Below are 25,304 nucleotides of genomic sequence, written 5' to 3'. Positions count from 1 at the left end.
TTTGTTTTTTCAAGTCGCAGGTAGTTTATGCAAATAAATCCCTCCACTGAAGTTGCAACTCATCCATAACCAAAAGGCAAAAACAAAAACGGGGGACATAAATATGTGAGGGGACTCCTTTGTTGGACGTGTAGTCACCTCTGTGGCCCCTGGAAAACCATTAAAGCAGGAGGTTTCTCCCAGGAGCCCGGCATTCCTCTCATTCCTCCGGTCTGATGTCAGAGCAGAGGGGACGGCGCTCCGCAGGCAACGGGACCGGCGGTGCGTTCAGGGACCCGGCCGAGGCTGCGAACTTTCCATGCTGCTGGCGTGGCCAGCCAATTCTCCAATTCTCAGTATGCCATGGTTTTATTTGACCTCTTAATTTAAATCTGTAAATAATTACAAACACATGTCACAGTAAGGTCTCCCAACTCAACTCCACTGCAATCTCATAAATGCAATTACATTAAAACCCATCTGATATTTGCAACTAAATCTGAATAAAATCTGAACTGTTATTGAATGCACTTTATATAGCAGCAGTTATGTTTTCATTACTATTGTTCATTGTTCATTATATAAATATATATATATATATATATATATATATATATATAATATCTTCTGTAAAGTGACAATAGATATTGAAGTTGAAATGAATTAATTTATAAGAGAAAGCTGTTTGGTTTTTTTTGTTCCTATTTTATAAAAATTAAATAAAGTGGCATACGATAAAATACAAGCACAAGCTATAGATGATATTCAAAACAAATATATCGTTTTGAAGTTCAAACAGTCTGGTAATTTACGTTTAATTTCTTTTTTTCAGTTTTTTTCTTAATCTACTAGCCTGAGGTCGTGCCACTTTAATGCGAAGCAGTATTTTCCGACATTAAGTGCAGCTGTTGAACGCAGCACCCCCCCGCCTGTCCTGAACGCCTCCATTGGACGAGCAGAGGACCACTACTATAAACATACCAGCAAACCCATCGAAAGAAGAGCCCCTCGTAGTTCACGCTGGACAACTTTTCTCACTTTGTTTTTCATTCAACCACGTTTTTTAATTTTTTAATTTCCCCCCCTTTGAGTTTGACCCGTTTGGGGACTTTGTATGCGTCTACGACTTTTTTTTTTTTTGGTTTTTGTTTGTTCCCAAACTGCGCTCCTGAGTTATAATAAGCGCTCATCGAGACTTTATTCGTCCGGATTGGATTTTAAAGTAATTCATCTGACTCTTTGAGGATTATCTGTTCGCTGTGGGGGGGTTCAGAGCCGTCGATCAGAGGACTTTCTTCATCTGGGGGCAGAAATCCGACATGTAGCGCAGGATCAGAGGTGAGAAGCTGTTTTTTCTTTTTTTTTTTTTTCCTTTTCTTCTCCTTTTTTCCTCCTTCAGACTTGTACTTTCCAACACAATCCACTCATGGTGGAAGTGCATACAAACTCTTCTGGTAGTTTGCAGCAGCAGGGCTGTATTGTAGGCCAAATGGCTTTGGCCACGTAGGGCAAAAGAGAAGGGATCCCAAATATTTTCACCCCCCCCGCCCCCTGCAGCTCATAAACATACATTAAATCACAGACTGAGCCCCCAAATTCCCCTCCTCTGTGTGATTTCACTGGAAAAACCCAGAGACAGACTGTCCTGTGAGTGGTTGGAAAATAGTCACACCTCTAATTAGGAAAGTTTACATACAACCATGAAAGTTACATGTGTGCAAAATGACAAAAGAGGGCCTCTTGGGCTGTGTGTGTGCACACCGGGGAGGTCCTGCAACACCTGGATCATGTCTGCCCTTTTTGTTTTGTTTTTTGTCCTGCAAATGACATCTTCACGCTCGCTGTTTGTGGAGACGTGGTTGGCATTCGTGCCTCACAGTGAGAGAAAAAACAAAACAAAAAACAAAACAAAACCCTGTTTGAGTCCGGGCTCGTCCGTCTGTGTGGAAATTTGCATGCGTGGGTTTGTCCGGTTTCCTCCTACAATACACAGACGTTTCTTAGATGTGAATGAAAGTGACTGTGGTTGTCTGTGTTCAGGTGGCGTGACCTCGTGCGACAAACTTTATTAATCCACATGGGGAAATTATGTGGGTGTGTTGGGTGGCCCACATTAAGATGCTCTGTCACACTAGTGGAGGTCAAAGGTCTTGCTCAGGGACCCCCGCTGTTGGGAATTGAACCTGCAAACTCCCGATCCCACGTCCACTCCTCTAGTGTCTAGTGGCCAGGGTGTAATACAAAGAGTCAGTCGTGTGAAAGAAACGGGTTAAAACCGTGGCCCAACGATTTTTTTCTTCAAAAATCTTGGGGATGATGTTGGTGATATTTGGTTGCTGAGCTGCTGTCTCACTGCTGTCCACCTTGGCTGCACGGTTCATGCATACATGACTGGGCTTTAAAGATATGTTCGAACATGCATACTCCTGACATTACTGTTAACAAAAAAAAAAAAAAAAAAGGAGGCAAGAGTTCTGTAAAGGCAAATATAGCATAGCTGCAGGAGGCGTAGGCTTTACATACACACACGCACATCTGGCTGTCTTTATAAGCTCAAAGGCATGCTGCGGAAATTATATGGTGCCGAGCAAGTGGCTTGGGAGAACGCAGCACTTTTAAAACAGAGTCAGGAGCAGTAGCCTCCGTCCGTGCTTCTCATTATCGTATGGTCACTTTTAGTTCAAAGTGGAAACACCATCAAATCGGTTAACTATCTAGGATCAGTTTCCTTATTGTCACTCTGCATCCTGCTGAAGTCTTGAATTCTTACCAGCACGCTAAGATTATAATAGGCGTTTACTACATAATGTGAGGCTGCATGTAAAAGGAAAGTGGCTATTGTTTGTGTGGACAGTGGTCATTTTAGTCCAAAAGGCCATTTGATTGCTATGCGGTGCAAACATACCTGTAATTTTGGTCAAATGGGCATACTATAACAGAGAGAGAGAGAGAGAGAGAGATGGTGGGAGCAGTTATTGTTGTTATTGTTATGACAGTTGAACCAAGTTGAAGAAATGCTGAGATCCTCCAATCCTGGCTTGTGGGTCCAGCGTTACGCTGCAGAACTGCCGTGGAGGACGAGTCGGAGAAGCGGGTCGTGAAGTCGGAGAAGCGGGTCGTGACCTCTTCTTCCTGTTTAAAGTGGTAACATGCTGATGTGATATAGCTCCGATTGTCGAGGTACAACGAAAGCATGTCCATGGGAACGTTTAAACGATGGCATCGAGAGACTTAAATTACAGTCGGATGGAAAACTGAGGGACAGCAGCTGAGCTATTGGGATTGCACAACAATGTGTTGATTGCACAAGAATACCTGTCTTTGGTCACAAAGACCATGACGTCGGACGTAGAACCACCTTTTTACAGCGAAGACCAACTATTTTGCCACGATTCTCCCATGACGGTTATCTTTCATCTGCATTGGCAAAAAACCCCCAAACAAATCACACACTGTGTAGGGGGCCTTTAGCCGCTAAGCAAAGCTAGTGAAGGAACCCCATGGAATGCGCTAGTTTGCTATTGTGAAACTGTTCTTGCTGTTGCAAGTGCATTCATGTGAAAGATGTGCTCAAAGATTGTGGAGAAGAAGTCACAGTCAGTTTATGTTACCATCACCACTCCATTAACTAAATGCATGTACCTGACTGCTGTTCCAGATCTCTGGTTCTGACAATGGGAGGTAGGTGGTCACCAAACATGACTGCAGTGGTAGACAGAGAACTGGCGGGATGACGACATTGTCCAGAATACAGTGTTAGGAACGTTTTCACCCATCCAATAAGCCCTGAGCTTTGTACCAGAAAGACCATTCAAACATTTGATGATGGACTTTGTAGATATGATTGACAGAGTCCAATGGAAAATATACATGTTTGTTGCAGGTTCAGCAGATAGACTGAGGCATGCCTAACATCAAATGCTGACCATAAGGCTGCAGCACAATTCTTGTGTGCAGCGCTTTTTCCTGGGTTTTTCATGCCAGATACTATTTCATTGGACACCTTGAAGGTTCATCCTTGCCGCAGTTTGAGTGTGAGCTGGAGGACCATTTAAAAACTTAAACTCATATCCCCAGGGTTGTTCTCACTTATCAAAGTGTTTCTCCCACTGCGCAATGCATATGGCTGGAAAACTTGAAGGACGGAGTAAGGAAGCTCAAATATGTCCTCAAAGAATCAATGATTACTATGCTGCAGAAGTACTGGCACCTGTAGTTAACAAACCTGATTACATGGTCTTTCCTTCCCGTATCGCAAGACGGGAGGAGCTGGAATATCTTACAAAAAGGTCAACAGATCAGATGATATGACGGGACCGGTGATGTGCAGCAGAGAGACACGGTACCCTGTTGTCGGAAATGCAAACTCCACCACCATGCTCAATATATGTAAGACCAACCCGAACATGTCATTTATCAGAAAAGCTCAACTCACATAGGTCAGTATGAAGTACTAAATGTAAAAGATGGCACAGCCCCAATGGGAGACATCTTCTGGATATGTGAACATGACGCCAAGTTGCTGTCACAATTCGGATAATGGTTCTTAGTCATACGGGGAGAGAATAAATCACAAAACCAAGAGAGAGGAGACGCAAACAATATCAAAACAAATGAAAATTGGGCGGGGAAGAATTTGGATAAACTATACATTCGTTGGGACAAGGTTTCATATGGAGTCCCCGAGCAACAAACAGCAATAGGATCAGCCAAGACCCCTCCTTCCCTGATCGAGCTGCACACAGTCGAGAGGACTTTCAAACCAGCATTCAGCCCAGAGGATTCAGTAGATCCAGAGGATCTACCAGAGTTTGAAAGTGGATCCTACAGCTGCAGCCATCTGGCCCATCGTCAGAGGGAGACCAGCACGTCCATCAAGCCTTTGACCTCAACCCAGTTGACATGGTACACCTGGGCTGCTCTTTGTTCCAGCCAGTGGACATGTATGATGAAATCCACGATATCAGCCGAGGGATCAGCAACATGGCCAGAGGAAACTTTTCCAGTCTGGTCGCTGGAGAAGTCAACGGGAACCGGTGATTGGAGTATGGCAGCAGACACTGTTCCAGAGTCAGACAGCTGTGTGAGGACAAGCGCCAATTGCAGCAGTCAGTGGCACACCTGAATCATCAAGCGAGAGCACTATAGGACACCGTCAGCCAGGCGCCGATCCACAACGACAATATGCAACATCTGATAACGTTACTGAAATATACAAAAAATGCTGTGCTTCGATTCTGCCAGATGGATGCCAGACCATCTGTAACAACAGATGGACTGGATGCTGTCACCTGAAGAAGCACAGAGGGATGCACAGAGCAATGTTTAACACAGCCGTCATAAACAATAAACAAACAACACTGATCAAGTGTAAAGAATGTGAATTTGCGTAAAGGGACACCCTTATCTTGGAGGGTTCTCGTCAGAGGTGGGTCACATCAATGATGAGGATCTTCTATGCGATTGTTCTGAGATCATTCTCCTATATTCTAATATGTTTATGACATAATTTTACTTGTATGACTCCCCTGAATGAGAAGTGGTCCTTTTCATGGACCAAAGGGGGGGAAATGTTGACGTACAATGAAAGCATGTCCATAGAAAAATGTAAAACAAGGCATCTCGTGGCTAAAGGTTGGAAAACGTCAAAGAAAACATGGGGGAGACGGGTGAAGGAAGCCACTAAACAAAGCGACAGATGGGACGGCAGCACGCTGCTCGTTGTGTTGCACAACTTTTAAATAATGTTTTGTGTGAACGAGTAATTTGTAATTAACGCGGAAGTTAGTGAATGTAGTCACTTTCCTGATAAATAGTTAATGATATTGTCAGTTGCAGGGCGACACTGACCCAGATTGGCATTTGTACCAGTACCGACTAGTTTACAGTAAAGACAAGTACAGACACGTTGTCAGAAATGTGCATTATATAGCATTTCTTTGTTAGTGCCGCCTTCCTGCCGTCGTCCGAACTTGGATAGAGACAATTTAAAAGAGGGGTTTTAACTGTGTAAAACCGGAGGATTTTTTTTAATTTTTTTTTATTCTCTTTTTAAATATACTCAGCGAATCATATAAAACACGGTGACCTCAGGTATGCGACCGTGTGGCCTGTCTGGTCTGGCTGGTGAGTGTCGTCAGTCTTGTGTGGATGCTTTTTTATTCGTGAAGCCGTGTGGGTGCCGCCTGCGTTCCGCCAGCTCCGGCAGACAACAACAGATCAGACGGCGTGCTGCGACCTGCCCAAACTCTCCCACACTCCACCAGGGTTGTTCATGCCAGCTGTCAATCGCTGATCCCCCCCCCCCCCCCTCTCCCCTCTCTCCTCTCCTCTTTCCAGGACACTTTATGAGGATGTTTGTTTGTGAAAACGTTCCTTTTGATCTGGAGCTGACAAAGTGTGACTTCCCTCCTCCGTTGAGAGTGTTGGATACAGCCGGACGTAAACAGTAGCGAAACCAAAGCGGTGCTGCTTTCATGGGCCCGTAAAGTCTCCGCCGTTGACGTCCTTGTCGGCGTTTGCGCCTGAGGGCTCAGTCGTGAGAAAATACTGAGTGGCTTTTTGGTGATCAAGCATCCGTGTGTGTGTGTGTGGTTGTGTGTTTAAAGTGTGATGTGGTTCCCAGGAGGAATGAGGGGGGGGTATGGAAAATGTGAAGAGCTCTGTGGTTTTGGCTGCAGCCGACGAGTGATGGTCCTGTGTTTCTGTTGTCGTCGTCGCCGCTGCTATCAGTTTCACCGTCAATGTTTATTCACTCCTACCCTCCATCCTGACCCTTCCTCCTCCTCCTCATCCTCCTCCTCCTCCTCCTCCTGCTCCGGACCAACTGTACCAACATGATAAGAGCAGGAGAATCACCAGCGTTGGATGTCCTCTTTCCTTTCCCGCTCTGCTCTCCAACCGCCAGCTTATCAGCAGCCTCTTATTTTCTCAGTCAGGTGCTGAGAATCAGCATTGTTTTGTGTGCATCTCAAGGACACACAATCACATGTCCACACACAATGCTCGCCCTCATATCTCCGCGGTGACTCCAGTCCGTCTCATTTCACTGCAGCGGGATGAATCAGCCGATCTGTGTCACTATTGGTTCAGAAATGACTTTGCGGTCAGTGTAAAGTATCCAACCTTGATCCTCTTTATGTTCTGGTGAATGTGTTCAGAGGGCTGAAACACTGGATAGTGTGGATATCCCCTATCTGCTGCAGTCAACCTTCATAAACACATATTTACTATTGATTCATGATGTTTTCGAGTGGCTCTATCTGTTTATGTGTGAAGTTAGTCTTAAGTATTGTAATAAAGAGTATCTAAACATTATCAATAACAGATCATTAAATTAGCTGCTGTTGGTGGTAATATAAGCGTACATTGCAAACATTGTACAACAATTTCCGCATTTTAATATCCTGGATGCAGGCAATTATAAAAACAAGCTGGGCACATTGATAATGATATAATAAAAGCAATATACACCTTCTGAGGTTCGTCTAGAAAGTTTCCTCTGCATCTTTTCTTCAAGTTTATCTTTGACAATACTAAAAATAAACATCTTCCATTTGAAAAAGAAGTGTATTTGACAGGTGACGCCATGTCAAGTTTGGTTATTTCCGCCCAGTAATTGGACTTCCAGATAAAAAGTGACGGGGATTTATTGACTGGTTTGATTATGTAAAGCTGCAGAAGACGGGGCTCCATCACTGTCTGGGTGTCGCCTCGGTGTGAACAATCAGCTCCGCGTGTTTGTCACCGTCACCGTGTTCTCATACATGGGAGAGAATGTGGCGTGTGTGTGTGTGTGTGTGTGTCTTTGATTCAGAGATGACGCTGGAGAGAGAGAGTGAGAGAGAGAGAGAGAGAGAGCGAGAGAGAGAGAGAGAGCTGGAAAGTGAGAAAGCAGATGCGCCTGTTAGAAACATACTGTCTGGTCGCCTGGCTCCACCATCTGTTTGCAGCTGCTTGTGTGTGTGTGTGTGTGTGTGTGTGTGTGTGTGTGTGTGTGTGTGTGTGTGTGTGTGTGTGTGTGTGTGTGTGTGTGTGTGTGTGTGTGTGTGTGTGTGTGTGTGTGTGTGTGTGTGTGTGTGTGTGCAGGAAGAAAGAGGAGGATTGTCTGTGCTTGTTGCAACAAAGAGTAAATGTACAGCACACCATGTGAAGTGTGTACTTATGTTCATTCCATTTTCAAAGTGCATGCGTGCACACATATCGTCCTTCGCCAGGACTCAGCCAGTGTCGGATAACAAAAATGGGCCCTGGTGCCATTTCCCTCTGTCCCCTGGACATGTCCACATAGTAATCCCCGTGTCGTACGCCAGACAAGTAATGACAGTAAAGTGTATGGATAAATAGTGAAAATGGTGCAAAGTTGGTGTTTTAGCGTTCCGTCAGCTGGACTCGCAGTGTGTCTCCGACCAGCCCCAGGATAACGTTGTGCTCCGGGGTCGGCGATCAGAAGCTGCTCCTACCCAGACACACTTTGAACATGTTCAGGAATGTGTGTGAACTTCAGAGCTGTGTTTCCCCAAAACAGCTCACTACTGAACTCCACGGCAAACCGCCGGGGCACAAGAGGATCAACGTCTTAAGAAGATTTGGGGGGGGCGGGGGGGGATATCGGACCAAATCTGGTTGTAATAGTATTTTCAAATTCTTCAGTTTGAACTGGATCTGGAGTATGAGATGACTGAGTTGCTGGGTAGGATGGACACTCATGTTTAAAACCGATTTTTATCACCGAGTTTTGAGTCTTTGTCTTAAAATTTTCCTATAAAGCCTCAACTGCAGATTTAAATATGTGGATATTTTCAGGATCCTGTGGTGTTTTGCTACAGCGCTCATGTGTAAGAGGAGGGGATTGGTTTGGGTGGGGAGTGGGGGAGTTGTTGTTGGTGGTGGTGGTGGGGGGGGGTTTGGTTGGGAGGGCGGCGTTGGTATTTCAGACAGAGACAAGCAACAGAGATGAGATTGATTGAGTTACGCACGGTACACTTGCTTCCTCGGCTCTCGGCGGCCTGCGTCTAATGGTCTTAGCAGTAGGTGACAAAGTGCTGTTTTGTTCCCGCTATTGTGCGGATGTGAATGGAGCACAGCGACCGGAGGGGGGTGGAGGGGTGGAGGGGGTGGAGGGGCTCGGATTGCTGCAGAGAGGGAGGACGTACATCAGCGGCTCTGCTCTCGGGCAGCAGACGAGCCGGTCGGTGTGTCACTGGAGGAGTACTGGCTGGCCGAGAGGCTGGAAATGGTGAACGCCAAAACATTTCCCACTGTGCTTCCCCGTGGCCCTCACCCATGCAGATGACTGTTTTCACCGTGCGTTGCTGCCTGAGGTGTTCGTCATAACATGTTTTGGTTGAGGTGCCCCCCCCTCCCCCTCCCACCGTCTGAGCTGAATCCACACCTGAGTGAGTGCAGAGGTGACTGGCAGCAAAACATTGCACCCTGGAGCGAAAACCTGTGTCAACATGGTGTTTTTTTTGGGGTTGTTTTTTTTTTTTTAACCTCATTTTCTATTCTTCTTTTGTCAGCTGTTAACACGTAGCTTTAACTGACTATTTGCTAAAACCCACCTGCCTTACTTACTGTTGTACACCTGTCGGCACATCAGCCGCCTTTCAGTCCGGGAGCTCCTTCAAAGCCAACCGTTAGAGGATTTTTTTTGTCCTGTTTTAAGTCAGAGGAAGACAAAAGCAGAGGTTATGTAGAGGGGTGATGCTGCTAAAAGGTTCGGTGTGGCCATTTTCTGAAGCGTTCACAAACTGGTGAAGTTGATAACTAAAAAAAAAAACATGTGTTGCTGACTCTCAGGTGATAAATCTCTACGAAAAGCGAATCAAAGAGGTAGAATTGTGCTTTTCTCCTGCTGCTTATCTGTTTTAAGTGGAGAACTAAACCCTCTGTTTCGCCTCCTCTCATGTTGTGAATGAAGTTTGGCTGCGGACTAAACTTGGCCAATACGAAGCAGCACGGAGTTCTTCATGTTCACACAGAGCACAGACTGTACGACGGCTGATCGTCTTGTGAGCTTCTTAACTACCAGTCAAGGAACGTAAACACGCTGTCACGTCTGACTGAGTGCCAACATGATGAGTCTCAGCCTGGACTTACAGACCCTGCGAACGTGAATTAGGGCTGCACAGTCTATCACTAATCCATTGTGTGACACCAACTAACACAAAATACACATCAACAAGGAATGATTATGTCTCCATACATTCCTGCTCAGCGCATTCATCATGGTGGAATTTCCAACATGAAAGAAAAAGTGTGATTGATGGTGAATGATGCCAAAAAGGGTTAGTGGCTAATAGTTGTGTAAATTACAGGCGAGAAGCGCTATTATTTGGAAGAACAAAGCTCAAAGCACATAGAGTTAATGATCAAAAACCCGATTGCTCGTATTTATAGTAAATCATTCCATTATTGCAGTACTCTACAACTTTTATTTACCTGATATCAATGCAGCCCAAGTGGTACTGTTGGATGTTTGACCATAGGTGTTGAAATATAATAGGCCTACTTTTTTGTTCTTTAGTTTATTACATTAAATAGCCACAGGGTGGATATCAATTTGTAAACTATATTTTTTGTAAATTCTGTAACATCTGTCATATCAACTAAGTTGACTTCAAATGCGGATTGGCTTGATAGACGGTGGTGTTTAATTATTTGCCTTGCAGATACTACGAAGGAAATACTGATTGTTATTGTCTACGTTTTAAAATTTTTTTAGGGTGCTTTACATTTTCTTTATTTGTTGTATAAAATGAGATTTTCAAGTGAAAATGGAAAACTTGTGGCATCACATGGTGGCTAGAGCCACTGGAATGTTTTGAAAACGACTCCCGGAGATGGAATGTTTCCAAAATGCTCCGTCTCCATGTAAATGCAGGAAAAAACGCAACATTTCTGAAACGCCGCTACTGTACATGCACAGATCACAGCTATAGTTCTTCCCTACATGCACAAGCAGAGGGACAACAACAACAACAACAATATTTGCCTCCAGACTGTCATGGCTCCTCGTCCACGTTCTCCTGGGACTTGGTAGCTTTATAGTTGACATTCATCAGTAAAGACAATCCATTGTAAACATCTGTCCATGTGAGAGTCTGTGTACTCACCATTTTTAAAGTTTATAGTGTTTGTGTTCTCTCCAAGCATGTCTGTGTGGTTTCATTACAAAAACAAACAGTAGCACCCACTAGTGTCCATACATGAAGACTACATCATTTTCGGCTTTTTCCGTGTAAACTAACATCTTTGTCAAAATGTTGCCGTGTGAACACAGACATTTTCCGAAATGAAAATGCAAAAATACAAAATGTTTTTACTTGAAATGTAAAAGGTGTAAATGGGGTCTCAGATTGTAGTGTTGTTGTGGTCACACCATAGAAGCTGTGACACTGAACCTGTTTGATTCATAGATAGAATTAATGTTTTATTGTGGGGATTATCTCGCAAAACACAACATTTAGATATAATGAATGTTTTTAGTTGAATTCAATTTTCAATATAAGGGTTCTGGCTTCTGGGTTTTTGTCAGATTGTAGACTTCTGGTTTGACATACAAAAATGTTGCATTCCTGTGGCTAAAAAAAGAAAATCACCTTTTTACCCAGTCAAGTAAATAACCGGTTGTGTCGAACTTCCCTCTTCTGATTTGCAGTTTGTTCACCTCCGACATGAGCGGGTCGCCCTTGCGCCATCTTTGTCTTCTGACTGATTGGAACGAAGTGTACAATGCAATCTGCAGACAGTTCTGAAAAACAAAACAAAAACAAACCCAACAACATTTGTGTGGTATTGTGGTTAAAGCCCACACAATGAAAAAGAATTTCCCTGGTTTTTGTTTCCACTTTTTGTTTTCTTTTGCCATATCAGTTTTTTTTTTTTTTGGGGGGGGGGGCAGTCAGGGAAAACACAACAAAAGATGGGAATAGTTTCATATATGTGTATATATTTAGACTCGGCTCACTTCTCTGGCACAGAAAAACAGCCCTTTTCCCTCGGTTTTCCCTCTCGCTCCCCCCGCGCCACAAAATTACAACGTGCAAATTCATAAACGTATACGCTGTTTTTGCACGCTGGAAATAAACATGACGGTCGCGAGGGAATGTCGCTGCACCGGAGGAGCATTTTTTCTCATCAGGGAGTGGGTTTGATCCCAAACTATTGTCTGTCTGTCTGTCTGGATTTACTCAACCACACACTCCCAAACCATGCCACTGATTACTAGTTTAGAGTTGCACCAACTGCTGTCTGGTCCTTTGGCTAACCTCTGCAGAACCTGGTGTGTGTGTGTGTGTGTGTGTGTGTGTGTGTGTGTGTGTGTGTGTGTGTGTGTGTGTGTGTGTGTGTGTGTGTGTGTGTGTGTGTGTGTGAGATCCTGTGTGTATGTGTTTGTGGCGTGCCCTGTTCATGCATGTCTATGTTTGTACACTACACAGTGAAAGTATGCATCGCCATTTGACTGTTTTTCAGCGTCGGTATTTTCTTTGTTGACAGCCATCTCGCAGTGCTCGTGTGCCTGGGAATATGATTTGGGGGGGGGGGTTTTGGGAAGGTTTGTGTGTAGACTTGTAATATCACATGGCTTTAAGCTCCAGTCAGAGAGAAGGGATTGCAGGGGGTGGGGGTTCAGGTCAGGTGACGGATCTCGGTCACGGCATCCCTAAATCCTAAGGTAGACCTGAATTGTTTTCCCCCCGTTGCATCCATGTTGCTATGGCTTTGCGCTGTTCGACCTGTGTGTGTGTGTGTGTGTGTGTGTGTGTGTGTGTATGTTTGTGTGTGTGCTGGCACAAACGCACAATAAAAACCACATGGATAGGATGATGCCACAGTACGGCGCTCTCTCAGATGGATTCAGAGGTTAGGAATGTGCTCCGGCTCCCAGAGAGGGCACGGCCGGTACAAAAGACGAGCGTGGAGCAAAGTGTGAGTCAAATTGTAGCAAACAGCCGTGCTGTGCAGCTTCATGCCCTCACTCTCATTCAGGACTTCCTCCACCGTGTCTTGTTCGACACCTTTCTTGCCCGTGTCAAGCGCAAATGCACGCTCGCTCGCTCGTCCTTTCCTTGTGGTGCATGCTTGTGTCAGGTGTGCTCTGTTTTTCCAGTCAGGGTAGAGAGGAATCTGGGCCGGGGTCCAAGCTGACTATCAGCAGCGCATTGCCAAAGCCCGGGACAAGAAGCAACACATCCACTCCATCTAAACTCCTCCTCCTCCTCTTCCTCCTCCTCCACCACCCCTCCCCTCTCTCTCTCTCTCTCTCTCTCTCTCTCTCTCTTCTACTCGCCCGATCACTGAAGTTGTTGTGATTGAGCCTTTTACCTTTCTTCCACATCCGTGCCAACTTTTATTTGCATGTCTCAGTTTTCACACTCAGTCTCTTCTCGCCTCCGTATTTTTGTACTTTTAGATAAGCGGAGGAGCATTTTTCTTTTCTTTTTTTACTTGTTCCTGACTTACAAGGTTGCAAGGTGGCCACCACACTGCCTTGAATGTTTGGGACCAATTCCCATTGACTTTACCACATTCATGAAAAAGTGATCGGTGGCTGGTTTGTCAATTAATCAGTTTGATACTGCGTGTGTGTGTGTGTGTGTGTGTGTGTGTGTGTGTGTGTGTGTGTGTGTGTGTGTGTGTGTGTGTGTGTGTGTGTGTGTGTGTGTGTGTGTGTGAGACATACTTCAAAAAGTCTTTCCCCATTATAGACATGAAAGCTAAGATCTGATGAGTAACCAAGAGATGATTTCAAAGTGTTGCTCAAAGACCGATCTTAAACTTAAAACCACGTTGTGTGTGTGTGTGTGTGAGCATGTGTGTGTGTGTGTGTGTGTGTGTGTGTGTGTGTGTGTGTGTGTGTGTGTGTGTGTGTGTGTGTGTGTGTGCGTGCGTGCGTGCTCTTGAGTTTGTTTTCTTGTTCTACTTGTGATGTTGAAGCAATTAACACTTTTATGAGTTTCTCCATGATACCATGAAATTGAATCTCCTGTTCGGTGACAGTCGACAACAAAAAGCGCATATGTGTGAGCATATGTGCTACAAACGCGTGTATGTGTGTGTGTGTGTGAGCGACGGAAAGAGAGAGAGGGAGAGGGAGAGAGAAAAAGAGAGATAAAAAGGAAAGGCCTCCCACACAGGCAGATATGAGACTTAGAAGCTCCATTAGTTCCTCAAAGCCAGCTGCCGGGTTCAGATGGATGTCTGTGCTCGGGTGTTTGATGTCCATTCATCCATAGCCTCACATCTCTGCCTCTGTCTCCCAGCCTCGCCTGACGCTGGGCCTCATGGGGCTGGAGTGAGCGCAGCTGCCCCAAACTGTAAGATAAAGTTGTGCTTTACCATTCCTGGCCACAGCAGGAGTCTGATATCGTTAAACGTGATGTTATTAGATGTAGATGCGGGAGAGTTTGAAGGATGACGGTTAACTGAGGACGGCTCCTGCCTTCTTCTCAGCTCTTCTCATCTGCAGGTATTTAACAAATGACTGATAATGTTTTTGTTTTTTTTCCCCCTTTCTTCATTTTTCTTCACAGCTACTGTTCACCCTCCTCTTCCTCATCGTCCTCCCGCCCCCCCCTCTCCGGACAACTCTGGGAATGGGCCAGCGCCTTGCCTGGGTGCATCTCTCCACCCGGTGGTGTGGCTGGCGTCGTGCGAGAGTGAGGAGGGCAGCAGTCAGGTCATAGAGCCGGCCCTCCGCCCCCCTCCGCCCCCCCCTTCCGCTCTCGCCACTTGCTCGCTCTCGACTGACTTTTGACCTTTGACTCGGCCGCGACCCCGCCTTGACCCCCCCCCCCCAGCCAGCCATGCCCTTCCGGCTGAAGCTGCGACGCACGCGGCGCTACAATGTCCTGAGCAAGAACTACTTTGTGACGCGGATCCGCCTGCTGGACAGCACTGTGATTGAATGCACCCTGTCGGTGGAGAGCACGGGACAGGAATGTCTGGAGGCGGTGGCCCAGAGGCTGGAGCTACGGGAGGTTAGTCCTTTCATGTGTTTGTGTGAGACTCTGAGATATCCAAACTTTACAGTGTCTTGTGTGTGTGTGTGTGTGTGTGTGTGTGTGTGTGTGTGTGTGTGTGTGTGTGTGTGTGTGTGTGTGTGTGTGTGTGTGTGTGTGTGTGTGTGCGAGTATTGATTTGATTCGTATATTTATGTCACAACACTGTGTATAATAGGTCATCGGCTGATGCCAGCTATATAATTATTGGTTGGACTGATTTGTTTTGACACTGCCACGTGTCGTCGTCCCCCCCCTCCCCACACACACACACACACACACCTCATGTTGGTCCTCCTGCCCTCCGTGGTCCCTCTCCTGCAGGGGCCTTGTTTGTCTCTAATGAAGCATGGCTACCTCTGTCCTCTTTTCATTGCAGAAGAAAGACATGCTCCTCGTCCACTTGTCCCAGTTCACCCCTCCTGTCCATTCTCCTTTGTGCGCCGTCCTCCCTTTTGTGTCCCACGTCGTTCTCTGCAGTGTCACTTCGGGGTGTGATGGCCGGGGAAACTCTAAAGTTCAGATTGTGTCACAACTTTGAGCCACCTTTATGACTTATATGAGAGAAAGTATTCTGCGATTCGGCTAATCGCTTCAGCAGCTTCGTCTCTGCTCAATGATTCTAATAGTGCATTAACATTTGAGAAAACATTGAAAGTTACACCCTTTAACAGTATTTGCGATGGAGTTGTACGATAATCTGTGGGAGACGATCTGTGCGAATCGTGAACAGCCGCGGCCGAGTACGCCGCTGTTTTTAATAAAGGCTAAACCCTTTCGGTGGATTCCACACTCCCACTCCGAGATACAAACAGAAGAAGTCCTTTGTTTCCGTTACATTTCACCCCACGGTCTTTTCTCGCTCTTTCTCATATCAAAAGCAGAGTGCATGCATCGCTCGCTCTTACCTGTTGCGTGTGAAACGCCACCGTGTCCGTGGATCACAGGATCTGCGTGTGTGTGAAGAGTGATTGATGTCAACGCGAATGCCGAAGTGTGTGTAACTGCCCGCCGGAGGTGCAAGGAATGCATGCGAGTGGGGCAGAGGGGCAGTGTCGTGCATACTCACACGGTGTTGCGGTATTTGCCAGGTGTCGGTGATGTTATAAATAAGGGGCTGTGACACCTCGGGTTGAGCAGCTGTCTGCTGTGTGAATGCACCTTCATCAGTGTGTGTTCACCCCCGATTGGTTGTTTTCATCTTTATTGATGTGTTTTTGTGTCTGCTTGCACGCAGTGCATGATTGTTGAGCCGTGTGTGTGTGTGTGTGTGTGTGTGTGTGTGTGTGTGTGTGTGTGTGTGTGTGTGTGTGTGTGTGTGTGTGTGTGTGTGTGTGTGTGTGTGTGTGTGTGTGTGTGTGTGTGTGTGTGTGTGAGCTTGAAGGTTAATAAAAAAAGAGTCAGATGAAACAGGTGTGCCCACTTCTTTGTGTAACAAACATAAAAACAAAATGTAGTTAGCGGGCAAATACTTATGATATTTAAATATCGTTTTTTTTAGAATAACTGATTTTGATAAATTTCCAAGTTTTGGTTTATTCTTTAAGCGCAGGTATTGCCCCACATTAGATTTTTCCAGAAATGTTTTAGATGTTTCATTTGGATGTGGGTTCGTCTTGTGACTCGACCTGTTCAGGGTGAAAGCTTGGATTGTCTCCACCCCGCTGTGACCCTGACCCTGGCCTCCCAGTGCACCTCGCTCACCGGTTCTCACCATCTTTTCTTGCTCTCCCCTCGGATTTTAGACCCATTTTTTTGGGCTGTGGTTCCAAGGGAAGACCCAGACCCCGGCCCAGCGCTGGGTGGAGCTGGAGAAGCCCCTCAAGAAGCAGCTGGACAAGTTCGGCAACGAGCCTCTTCTCTTCTTCGGAGTCATGTTCTACGTTCCCAACGTCTCCCGGCTGGACCAAGAAGTCACCAGGTCAGGACTCATAGTCAGTGTGTAGAGGGATTTCACTTCATATAACAGTTATTGAAAAGTTTCAGCCATATTTTCTTTAAACTTTTTGTTTAAAGTTATTAATTGGATGGATGATGGATGGATGGAATAGTGTCAAGTGTTGTAAAAGACATACCCAAACGTAAATTTGAACTCGAAGAGATATCGATATAGCCTGGAGATATAGCCGATATAGCTAAGTTATTTCTTCCATTTGTACAACAAGCCTCTAAACGATATTCAGTCAAATATTCAATATCTTTCCCACCAAGATTGCCAGATATTGGTCTCAGAAGAAGTCTTTACAAGCCTAATTTTCACTGACGTGAAACAAATCCATGTTCTATTCTGTGACTTTGTTCGACTGATGATCACCTTGCAGCCTCTGTTTATAGTGTACGGAAGCATTGGACCTTCAGAGGCAGCAAATCCTTTAAAAGACTAGTTGAAAACTCCTTTTCTGATTGACGTCATCAGCAGCAGCCACCCTTCGTATGTGCGTGCGTGGATTGGTGGGGGATCTGGGAGGGGGGGGGGGGGGGGGCACACAGGGGTCAGTGTGCGGCGGACGGTCTCACACAGACCTGCACCGCGCCGGTCCGCCTCACACCGAGCCGCTGAATTTGTGGCTTCTGCCTCACTGGATGTAGGAAAAAAGGTCGATTGCAGGTCACGGCTTGACGTTTTCAAGTTAGTCTGAGTGCGCGCGTTTGTCAGCGTGTTAACCGCTTAACCTGACGGATGTCAGGATTTTTTTTTTTTTTTTTTTGGAGGGGGCAGGATGAGACGTGAATATCCGGGTTTAGAGTGGAGACAATGAAATAATCATGAGGTAGCTTTTTGGCTGAAGTTTTTAGGTCTGCAGGTTTGTTATCCGGGAGCCGTGATCTGCTCCGGTAAAGGGATGGTATTCCAGGAATCCCCTGCGGGCTTTTATGGTGTGTGTGCATGAGGGTTATAGGGTTGAGGGGGTTATGATGGGGGGGGGCTTAGAGGCAATTTAGGAAACAATGGTCGTCTCTTTTCCTTAAGCCCCCTCTCCTTTTCCTACAATCCCTGTACACGGTGTCACCCTTACTCCTTTTTATCAAGAGCACTTCTCCTTATCTTTAGGCCCACGTTTTTGCTCTCTTTGTCAGTGTCCCTCCGTCCTCCGTCTCCTCTCTCTCTCTCTCTCTCTCTCTCTCTCTCCTTCTCTCCCTCCTTCTCTCCTTCTGTTAGCCAGGAATGTTGGCACGGCCGTCCAGCGTAGGAGGCGGACCACACATTCCTCCCAGCAGAAGTGCTGGGGGTAAAGGGGGTGGGGGGGGGGGGGGGGGGACGTCTGGTTTACAAAACACACACACACACACACACACACACACACACACACACACACACACACACACACACACACACACACACACTCCCCCAGGAATCCTCTCCAAAGCCAGCTGCAGCCCTGTCAGAAGAGCGTGCTACAATACACCGCATTGTAAGAACACATTGGTTCCCCGAGGCAGATCTTTCTCTTTTCTCCCTCGCGTCGAGTTGAAAACAATCTCTCAAACTTTTTTCTTTTTTTTTTTTTTCCCCCTCAAGAAGTTCAAAACATTTTTATGACCCACTACCGCCAATCAGGGGTTGCACTCAATTCTTAATCCCACCTATACTCTGGAGACACGGTTTGGGATGGACGCCGCTCATCTTCAAAACGTTTATGATTCGTTGTCTGCGAGTTGATTTTGATCCCATTCAGGGAGGTGGATCTTCCTTGTCTGATGGGGAGGGGGGAGGGAAACATGTGGAGAACGACTGACGAGTGAGGTGAAAGCAGACAAGCGGGAGCAGAGAAAGTAAAAGTTTGACAGCCAGACTTGGTTTTGGTTTTGTACCTTCCGATGTTTGTGGTTTAATCTTGATGGCTGCATGCCTTGATGCTGGGAATTATACTTGTGTGAACACACAAAAGACTTTTTACGACGGTGTGAAACAGTGGAAGGTGTTTAGGGATGGTTAAAGAAAAGGGAAAGTCACATATCATTCCATTGCTACTTACCTCAGAACATACGTCTTTACATTTAGCACTACAGAGGTATGGTCTTTGCCATTCATCTAATTTAACTGTAACTCATCTCATTTTTCTTTTCGTAACAACAGTATTTAAATACCAGCAGAATACTGCAGAAATCCCCAGACGGCCCGGTGAATCATAATCAATTATAAGACCGTTAAAAGTGTAACTCTGTAGCCAGGAGCTCGGAGTTTATCTCTGACAAGTGAACGTATGGCGAAAGTAATGTGAGTTGTATGATGTGGTCTCGTCTTTTGAAGCTCGGCGTTTGACTGATATGTAACCTGATGCTGGCTCTCCTTTGCTTCGCGTCCATCCATTCATCTGTTTGTCCTTCCTCTTTTCTTCCTCCCTCTATGCAGCTGTGAAAACTACAAGAAATGCGAGCGGTGGGGTAGGGGGGGTGGGTTGTGGCTTGGGGGGGTAATTGTGGTGCATGTCTACAGATTAAAAATGTGAAGTCATGGATATCCTGCTTACTTGTGACGTTTTAAAGTGTTTCACTTTTTATTTGGATTCATCAGAAATTTAAGGCGGCAAGCCGCATTTTGCTGATCTTAGAAATAGATTCATCTTTTTTGTACCGACGCGGCAAATTTGCAAGTAAACATTCAGTACCTGCGCTCGCCACATCACAGCAAGAAGGAGCGAAGAGAGGAGCTTGTGGTGTGGCTGCAACCTTCTGTTCGCCGTGTGTGGCTGATGTGAAGGAGGGGAAAAGTGGCTCCGGGGGGGAAAGTGAGGAGCCTAAATGGCAAGCTGTTGACCGGAGCAAGGCCAGCTGGCCTCAGCGGCCCCCGAGGCTAAGAGCAGCAACAGCCTTGAAATTCTAGCTTTGTTCAGCGAGTTATCGCCAACACACACACGCACACACACACACACACACACACACACACACACGCACACACAGCTGTACTCTGTTGTGCCCCTTGCTGATTCAACACATTTCAAAGTGAAATCCTCCTGCCTCCCACACAAACCGTCTGGACCCATCCCGTGGGCTGAGGGGGTGGTCAGGGTCATACCAATGGTGGTGGGGGGGGGGGGCTTTGAGCTTATGTACACACACAGACACACACACACACAGACACACACTCACACATTCTCGCATCCATGCACATATGCTCACAGGCTCGTTGTCCGGGCCACTTGGACATCTGGCAGCATGTCTACAGCGGGGTTTGGACATGCGTGGGCATATAAAGGGGCCCTTTGTGCCTGTGAGGCAGCCTCCGCTGCCCGACTGTGGCGGAAAGCACATAAACTCCCCGCAAGGAAAAGCGCCACCTCACGTCTCACTTTGTGTCACTACGTTTCTGTGTCACCTTTGCCGTGCCATTCGGACATACGTGCCTCTTCTTAGTGCTCGAGTCTGTGCAGGTTGGCAACATAAAAAGAGGTAAATAATAAACTTTACCCTCAAAAGCTCATTTTTTTTCTTTCTTTTGAGTTCCTTTTTGATCAGCAAATCAAATGTATCAAATGCACTGTATTCAAGGTTAAATTCATAGGATTTTTACTTGTTCAGGCACGTCTCTACCAGACTGCATATTTGTCTTATTACAGTATAATAAATAATGTGACTGTAACAGATGGTTCAGAGGTTTGTTTTCTTTTTTTTCTTCTGATGAGACAGTTTTAATGATATTGTTGAAAATGTAGGCTATTGTTCGAGAGGAACCGTTTTTGTGTGTGTGTGTGTGTGTGTGTGTGTGTGTGTGTGTGTGTGTGTGTGTGTGTGTGTGTGTGTGTGTGTGTGTGTGTGTGTGTGTGTGTGTGTGTGTGTGTGTGTGTGTGTGTGTGTGTGTGTGTGTGTGTGGCATTACTTCATCAAATTAGAAGTGTAGAATTCTGACGTGCCCTACCTCAGTGATGCAAGTAGTTTTGCAATTTGGGAAAGAGTAGAGTCTCATAAACTCCATATGACTTTCTGTTTTCTCCATTTATCAAAAGAAAAAAGAAAAAAACAACCTTCCTCTAATTCCTAATAGCAGAGCAGCCATTAGCAGGTGACTAATAATCACCGTGATGAATAATTTGGGTTTGGTTGGTGTCACTCCTAAAGGAACTTTCCACCAACCGTGAGCAGAGAAATAGATGGAATCATTAAATAGGTCATGTGAACTAACGATGGCAAAGATTACGTTTAGAAAAAGAAACAAATGCTAATTCTTTACATTTGGAAAACAACACTATCGTCCCTACAAGTGTTAATCAATACTCAGAAATGCTTAAAGTAGCAATGTGAGAAACCAGATGCAAAGTTGTGAGGATTGATCGGCTTGAAACACTTGGGTTTGAGATGTTTTCACAGCAGTTATCTACGCCTGTAGATGTGGTAATTGTGTTCCAGAGGTCCAAGAGGTTTGTGTTGTGGGTCAAAACCCAACAATGTTGGGAACTACTTCTCTATAAGTTGTGTTTGTGGCTGTTTTTATGTTACGTGAACGCTCCCATGAGACGCACTTTGGAGACTGCTTTCTATCCTCACGCTTTCACTAGTTCAGTGTTATTTCAGCAGTTGACCATCCGCTTCACCACTTCTGGCCTTGCACATGTATAAACACCATCCCGGTAATGCATTGAAGCCTAGAATGGGAACCGACCGCCGACAAGCTCAACGTTTCCCCGGACCCCATACGGAGATTGCTGGGAAAACATGGAGTGTTTGTAAAAACAAAGTCCACAATCATTTGATGGGTTTTTGTTTTTTTTTGTGTCCCGTGAGGCTCCTCCCTTCCCCTCAGACCGCATCAGGCCCCGCCCCTTCGCTGCAAGACTCGGTGGTTGGGGTTGGCTAATTAGAGGGTTGCCACGGGAACGGAATGGCAGCTTAGCCAACGGGTGTAATGACAGGGTGAGGGAGGAGGGCGGGGTCAGATTATAGGCCCGGGGAGTACGCCGAGAGGAGCTCAAAAAAGAAAAGAGCGTGAAGAAGTTGAGGGAAGGAGAGAGAGAGACGATGTGAAGGAGAGTATGAAACATGGAAGATGTGGAGAGGTAATGGAGGGAATGAAATTTGGAGTATTTGCGAGTGTCGGCGCTTTAAAGTCGGAGTGAATGACGAAGCACGTAAATGTTTCCACATTGATGTCTGGTTATTTTGGCATGGATCGGGGTCCTTTTTGGACTCTGTGTGTTAGCTTATGCGCGAGTGTACGTCAGAAGAGGTTTTCTCACAGCTCACATTGGGAAGACCGGGTCTGTAGTCGCCATGGCAGCAAACAGGAAACGGTGCGCGAGTTTCTTTGCAGCTGAGCCCGGTCACCCTGACAGTTCCCTCCTTCCTCCTGTGTGGCCACTCACACTCTCCAAAAAGACAAACATCCAGCTGGACCACAGCTAAAAGTGGACAAAAGCAGCCTGGAAACTTTGGGAGCTCGGCGTATTTCAGCGTCTCGGTTTCGGGACTCTTCACCACATTTCGTTAGGTCCTGTAAATGGGCTCGACAATCTGAGCAGTGTCACCGTATCGGCTTACACTCGGTGAAACCTCCGCCGGCCAAAACCACAGTGAAATAGGTCCCAGTTTACTTCACATTCACGCGGCGAATTACATTGCTCCTCTTGTGTTGATTCAGCCTAAGATTAAACTCAGTCCGTGGTGCGTCGGCCGCATGTAACACGGGTTTGTTTTCGCTCGAAATCCAGAGACGGGTAAAGTCATATTGTTTAGCCTCTGTTGGTATACGTTTGGCATTCCACTCGAGTTAAAAATGAGTCACTGCGATTGCAAATAGAGGTGATTCACTCATTCCTCGCTCCTGCAACAGGCTTCTCTGGCGTTGTTTTAAGCACTAATGCTGTTGCCAATACTGTCTTGACGCACTCTTTCTGCTGCAGCGGGGCAGAAGCAGAGAAGTTCTTCTCTCCTGCGATGTCTCAGTGGATGTTTGCAATCTTTCAGTTGCTAATGTGCAATGCCTCTGGCACAGCCCTCCTCGCTGTCTTCAGATAAATGTGTCAAACTTAAAACCCCCTCATGTTTTCCAAGTCGATTCCGCATAACCGGTGTTCAGAGACAGTGAGGCGAGCTGGAAAAATAACCTTAACCGCCAACCAAATCTGGTGAGTTTTGCAAAAGCTAAGCGTGCCTGTTCCACCACCCACTTAGTCAGATGTTTTGTGGCAGAGCTTCTTGAAAGAATGCATAAAAATACAGTTTGACATGCAGAAGGAAAATGTACAGCCGTGCGGCAGCGACAAGGGGCTTTGAACTAAATGCCAGCGGGTTTACATTTGCTAATTGGTGCAAAGTACAACTGTGACTGAAGGAAACATCATATATCTTGCAACTTGAAGTGGAGTGTTGGGTGTGAGATGTTGGCGCAATCAGGAAAATGAAGCGAAACGGCGACCAAACTCCAGTTTAGATCGGGGGCCAAGACGCCATACCGCCGGCTGAGGAAAAAGGGAATTATTGATGAGACGATATTTCACAGATAAGCAGAGAGAATTAACAACAAGCTGCCGGTATGCGGCAGGATGTTGACAGTAACTTAACAGCTATCGAGGACCAGTGGGAAAACACCATGAGTTTATGACCTCCGTGCAAACATCTTTTAAGTATCGTCAGGCATTTCGTACCACACATGACAGTGTATGAGCACAAATTCACACCATAATAAAAAATTATATAAAGCATACTGTGCCTGCATGATTTCTTGATGACAGTGTTTATCATCAGTGGGATGGGGTGATAATGTTTCCACAGTGATGATTTACGTATCAACACTATCAAGAAATCTCACGATGACATTTAAAGTATCATGATAATATCATCTTGTGATTTAATATCATTGATATTGTTGGTTTTTCTCACCTGTACAAGATATAATTGACAATGTTCTTGCCACGCAGCAGTTTTTTCTGACCCGCTTGTCTTTCTTGCGCGCTTGTTGTCTCGGCAGGTATCAGTATTACCTTCAGGTGAAGAAGGAAGTGTTGGACGGACGTCTCCACTGCACCGTGGAGCAGGGAATCAGACTAGCTGGCCTAGCAGTACAAGGTGAGACATACGTGAGCAAACATCTCGTGGGAACACTCGACCAAAGAGAGACAGCACACGAGAGAAGGAGTGAGCATAAACTCACACTTTCTCGGGTCATCTTGACTCCACTACCTTATATGGCTGCATACCAAAGGGAGAACCCAGTCCACTCGAGTTCCTATGGTATCAGTCCTAACACATGCACACACACACACATTCACACACACATCCTCTCCTTCTCGTTCCTGGGTGCTGTCTGTGTCACGGGGAGAATGTAAACAGACAGTTAGCTTATCGCCAGCTCCAAGGTTAGGCTTAACAGCATCAGGAAGACGCTTATCTGTCGGGAGGCAGGAATCCTCCACCAGGCCTCCTTTTGTCCGACAAGCAGCCGAGCGGTACTTATGTACTTGGTACAAGTCCTATCTGGGCAATTGGACTTGTTATGGAGCTGATTGTGAGCGTGGGGCCTTGAAGACATTTCTTTTATTAAACAGCAGTTACACCAAAACAACAGGGACCATTGCTTTCTTTTTTTCTTTCTTTTTTAAATCTATTTACGCCAGTGTTTATTAGTCCAAGTTTTGCTTTCCCAACAACAAGGTGATCACAAATGGGTTCTGTCTTTGGGAGAATTTGTGGTACTATTTTCACTTTGTTCTCTCACTTTACACTGCTGGTGCATTTCTGTGCAGGGTGAGTTTCCTCTTGAGTCCTCCCACTGTCCAAAACACATGTCTTTGACACTAATTGGTGACTCTAAATTTCCTGTGTGTGTGTGTAGAATTAAAGGTAATTAGCTATGATTTTACATGAAAATCATTTTTACAAGTCAATGGTGGAGCACAGCGACCATTAACATTATGACCACTGACAGGTTGAGTAAACGTTTATTTTTAATTACGTGTCATTGGTGGAATTTATTAGTCAACAGCTGAACCTTTTGTCCTGATATGTTACAAGCACAAGAAATTAGGTAAGATCATTGATCCAAATGGGAGTTAAAAGCTGCCCCCATGGTGATCCCATCCAACAGCCGAGCCGAGGTAGAATCAACTGGAGCAGACGTTATTGCTGGGAGCCAAGTAGTAGAGCCCATACTTGGACTTTTCAGAACAGGTTTGCTTTAAAATGGGTGAATGGAGCTGAAATATTTCAGTCGTGGAGTATTTAGTTTCAAAAATTTCAAAATGGCTACAATATAGATAATATTGCACTTTTTTTTGTCTAACTGTTTGTACACTTTTTGTGTTTCTCAGCCGATTTTGGAGACTTCACTCAGTTCCTGTCTCAGGACTTCCTCAGGGAGTACGTGCTCTTCCCCGTGGTAAGCCCCCG

General features: G+C 45.7%; 1 protein-coding gene across 1 annotated transcript in view; it reads left to right on the top strand.

Moving 5' to 3' along the window:
- Positions 1–986: 986 nt before the first annotated feature.
- The window catches only part of LOC308143091 (tyrosine-protein phosphatase non-receptor type 14-like), a 36,417-nt gene continuing 12,099 nt past the window's right edge, over positions 987–25,304 (top strand). The window contains exons 1-5 of the mRNA XM_080513779.1: positions 987–1,317; positions 14,517–14,963; positions 16,730–16,905; positions 23,887–23,984; positions 25,226–25,293. Of these exons, the coding sequence (XP_080369905.1) occupies positions 14,790–14,963; positions 16,730–16,905; positions 23,887–23,984; positions 25,226–25,293 (516 nt within the window). The 5' untranslated portion in view covers positions 987–1,317; positions 14,517–14,789. The remainder of the gene's footprint in view (positions 1,318–14,516; positions 14,964–16,729; positions 16,906–23,886; positions 23,985–25,225; positions 25,294–25,304) is intronic.

Source organism: Blennius ocellaris (assembly GCF_963422515.1).
Source record: "Blennius ocellaris genome assembly, chromosome: 18".
Classification (NCBI taxonomy): Eukaryota; Metazoa; Chordata; class Actinopteri; order Blenniiformes; family Blenniidae; genus Blennius; species Blennius ocellaris.
This window is presented reverse-complemented; position numbering and strand designations above follow the sequence as displayed.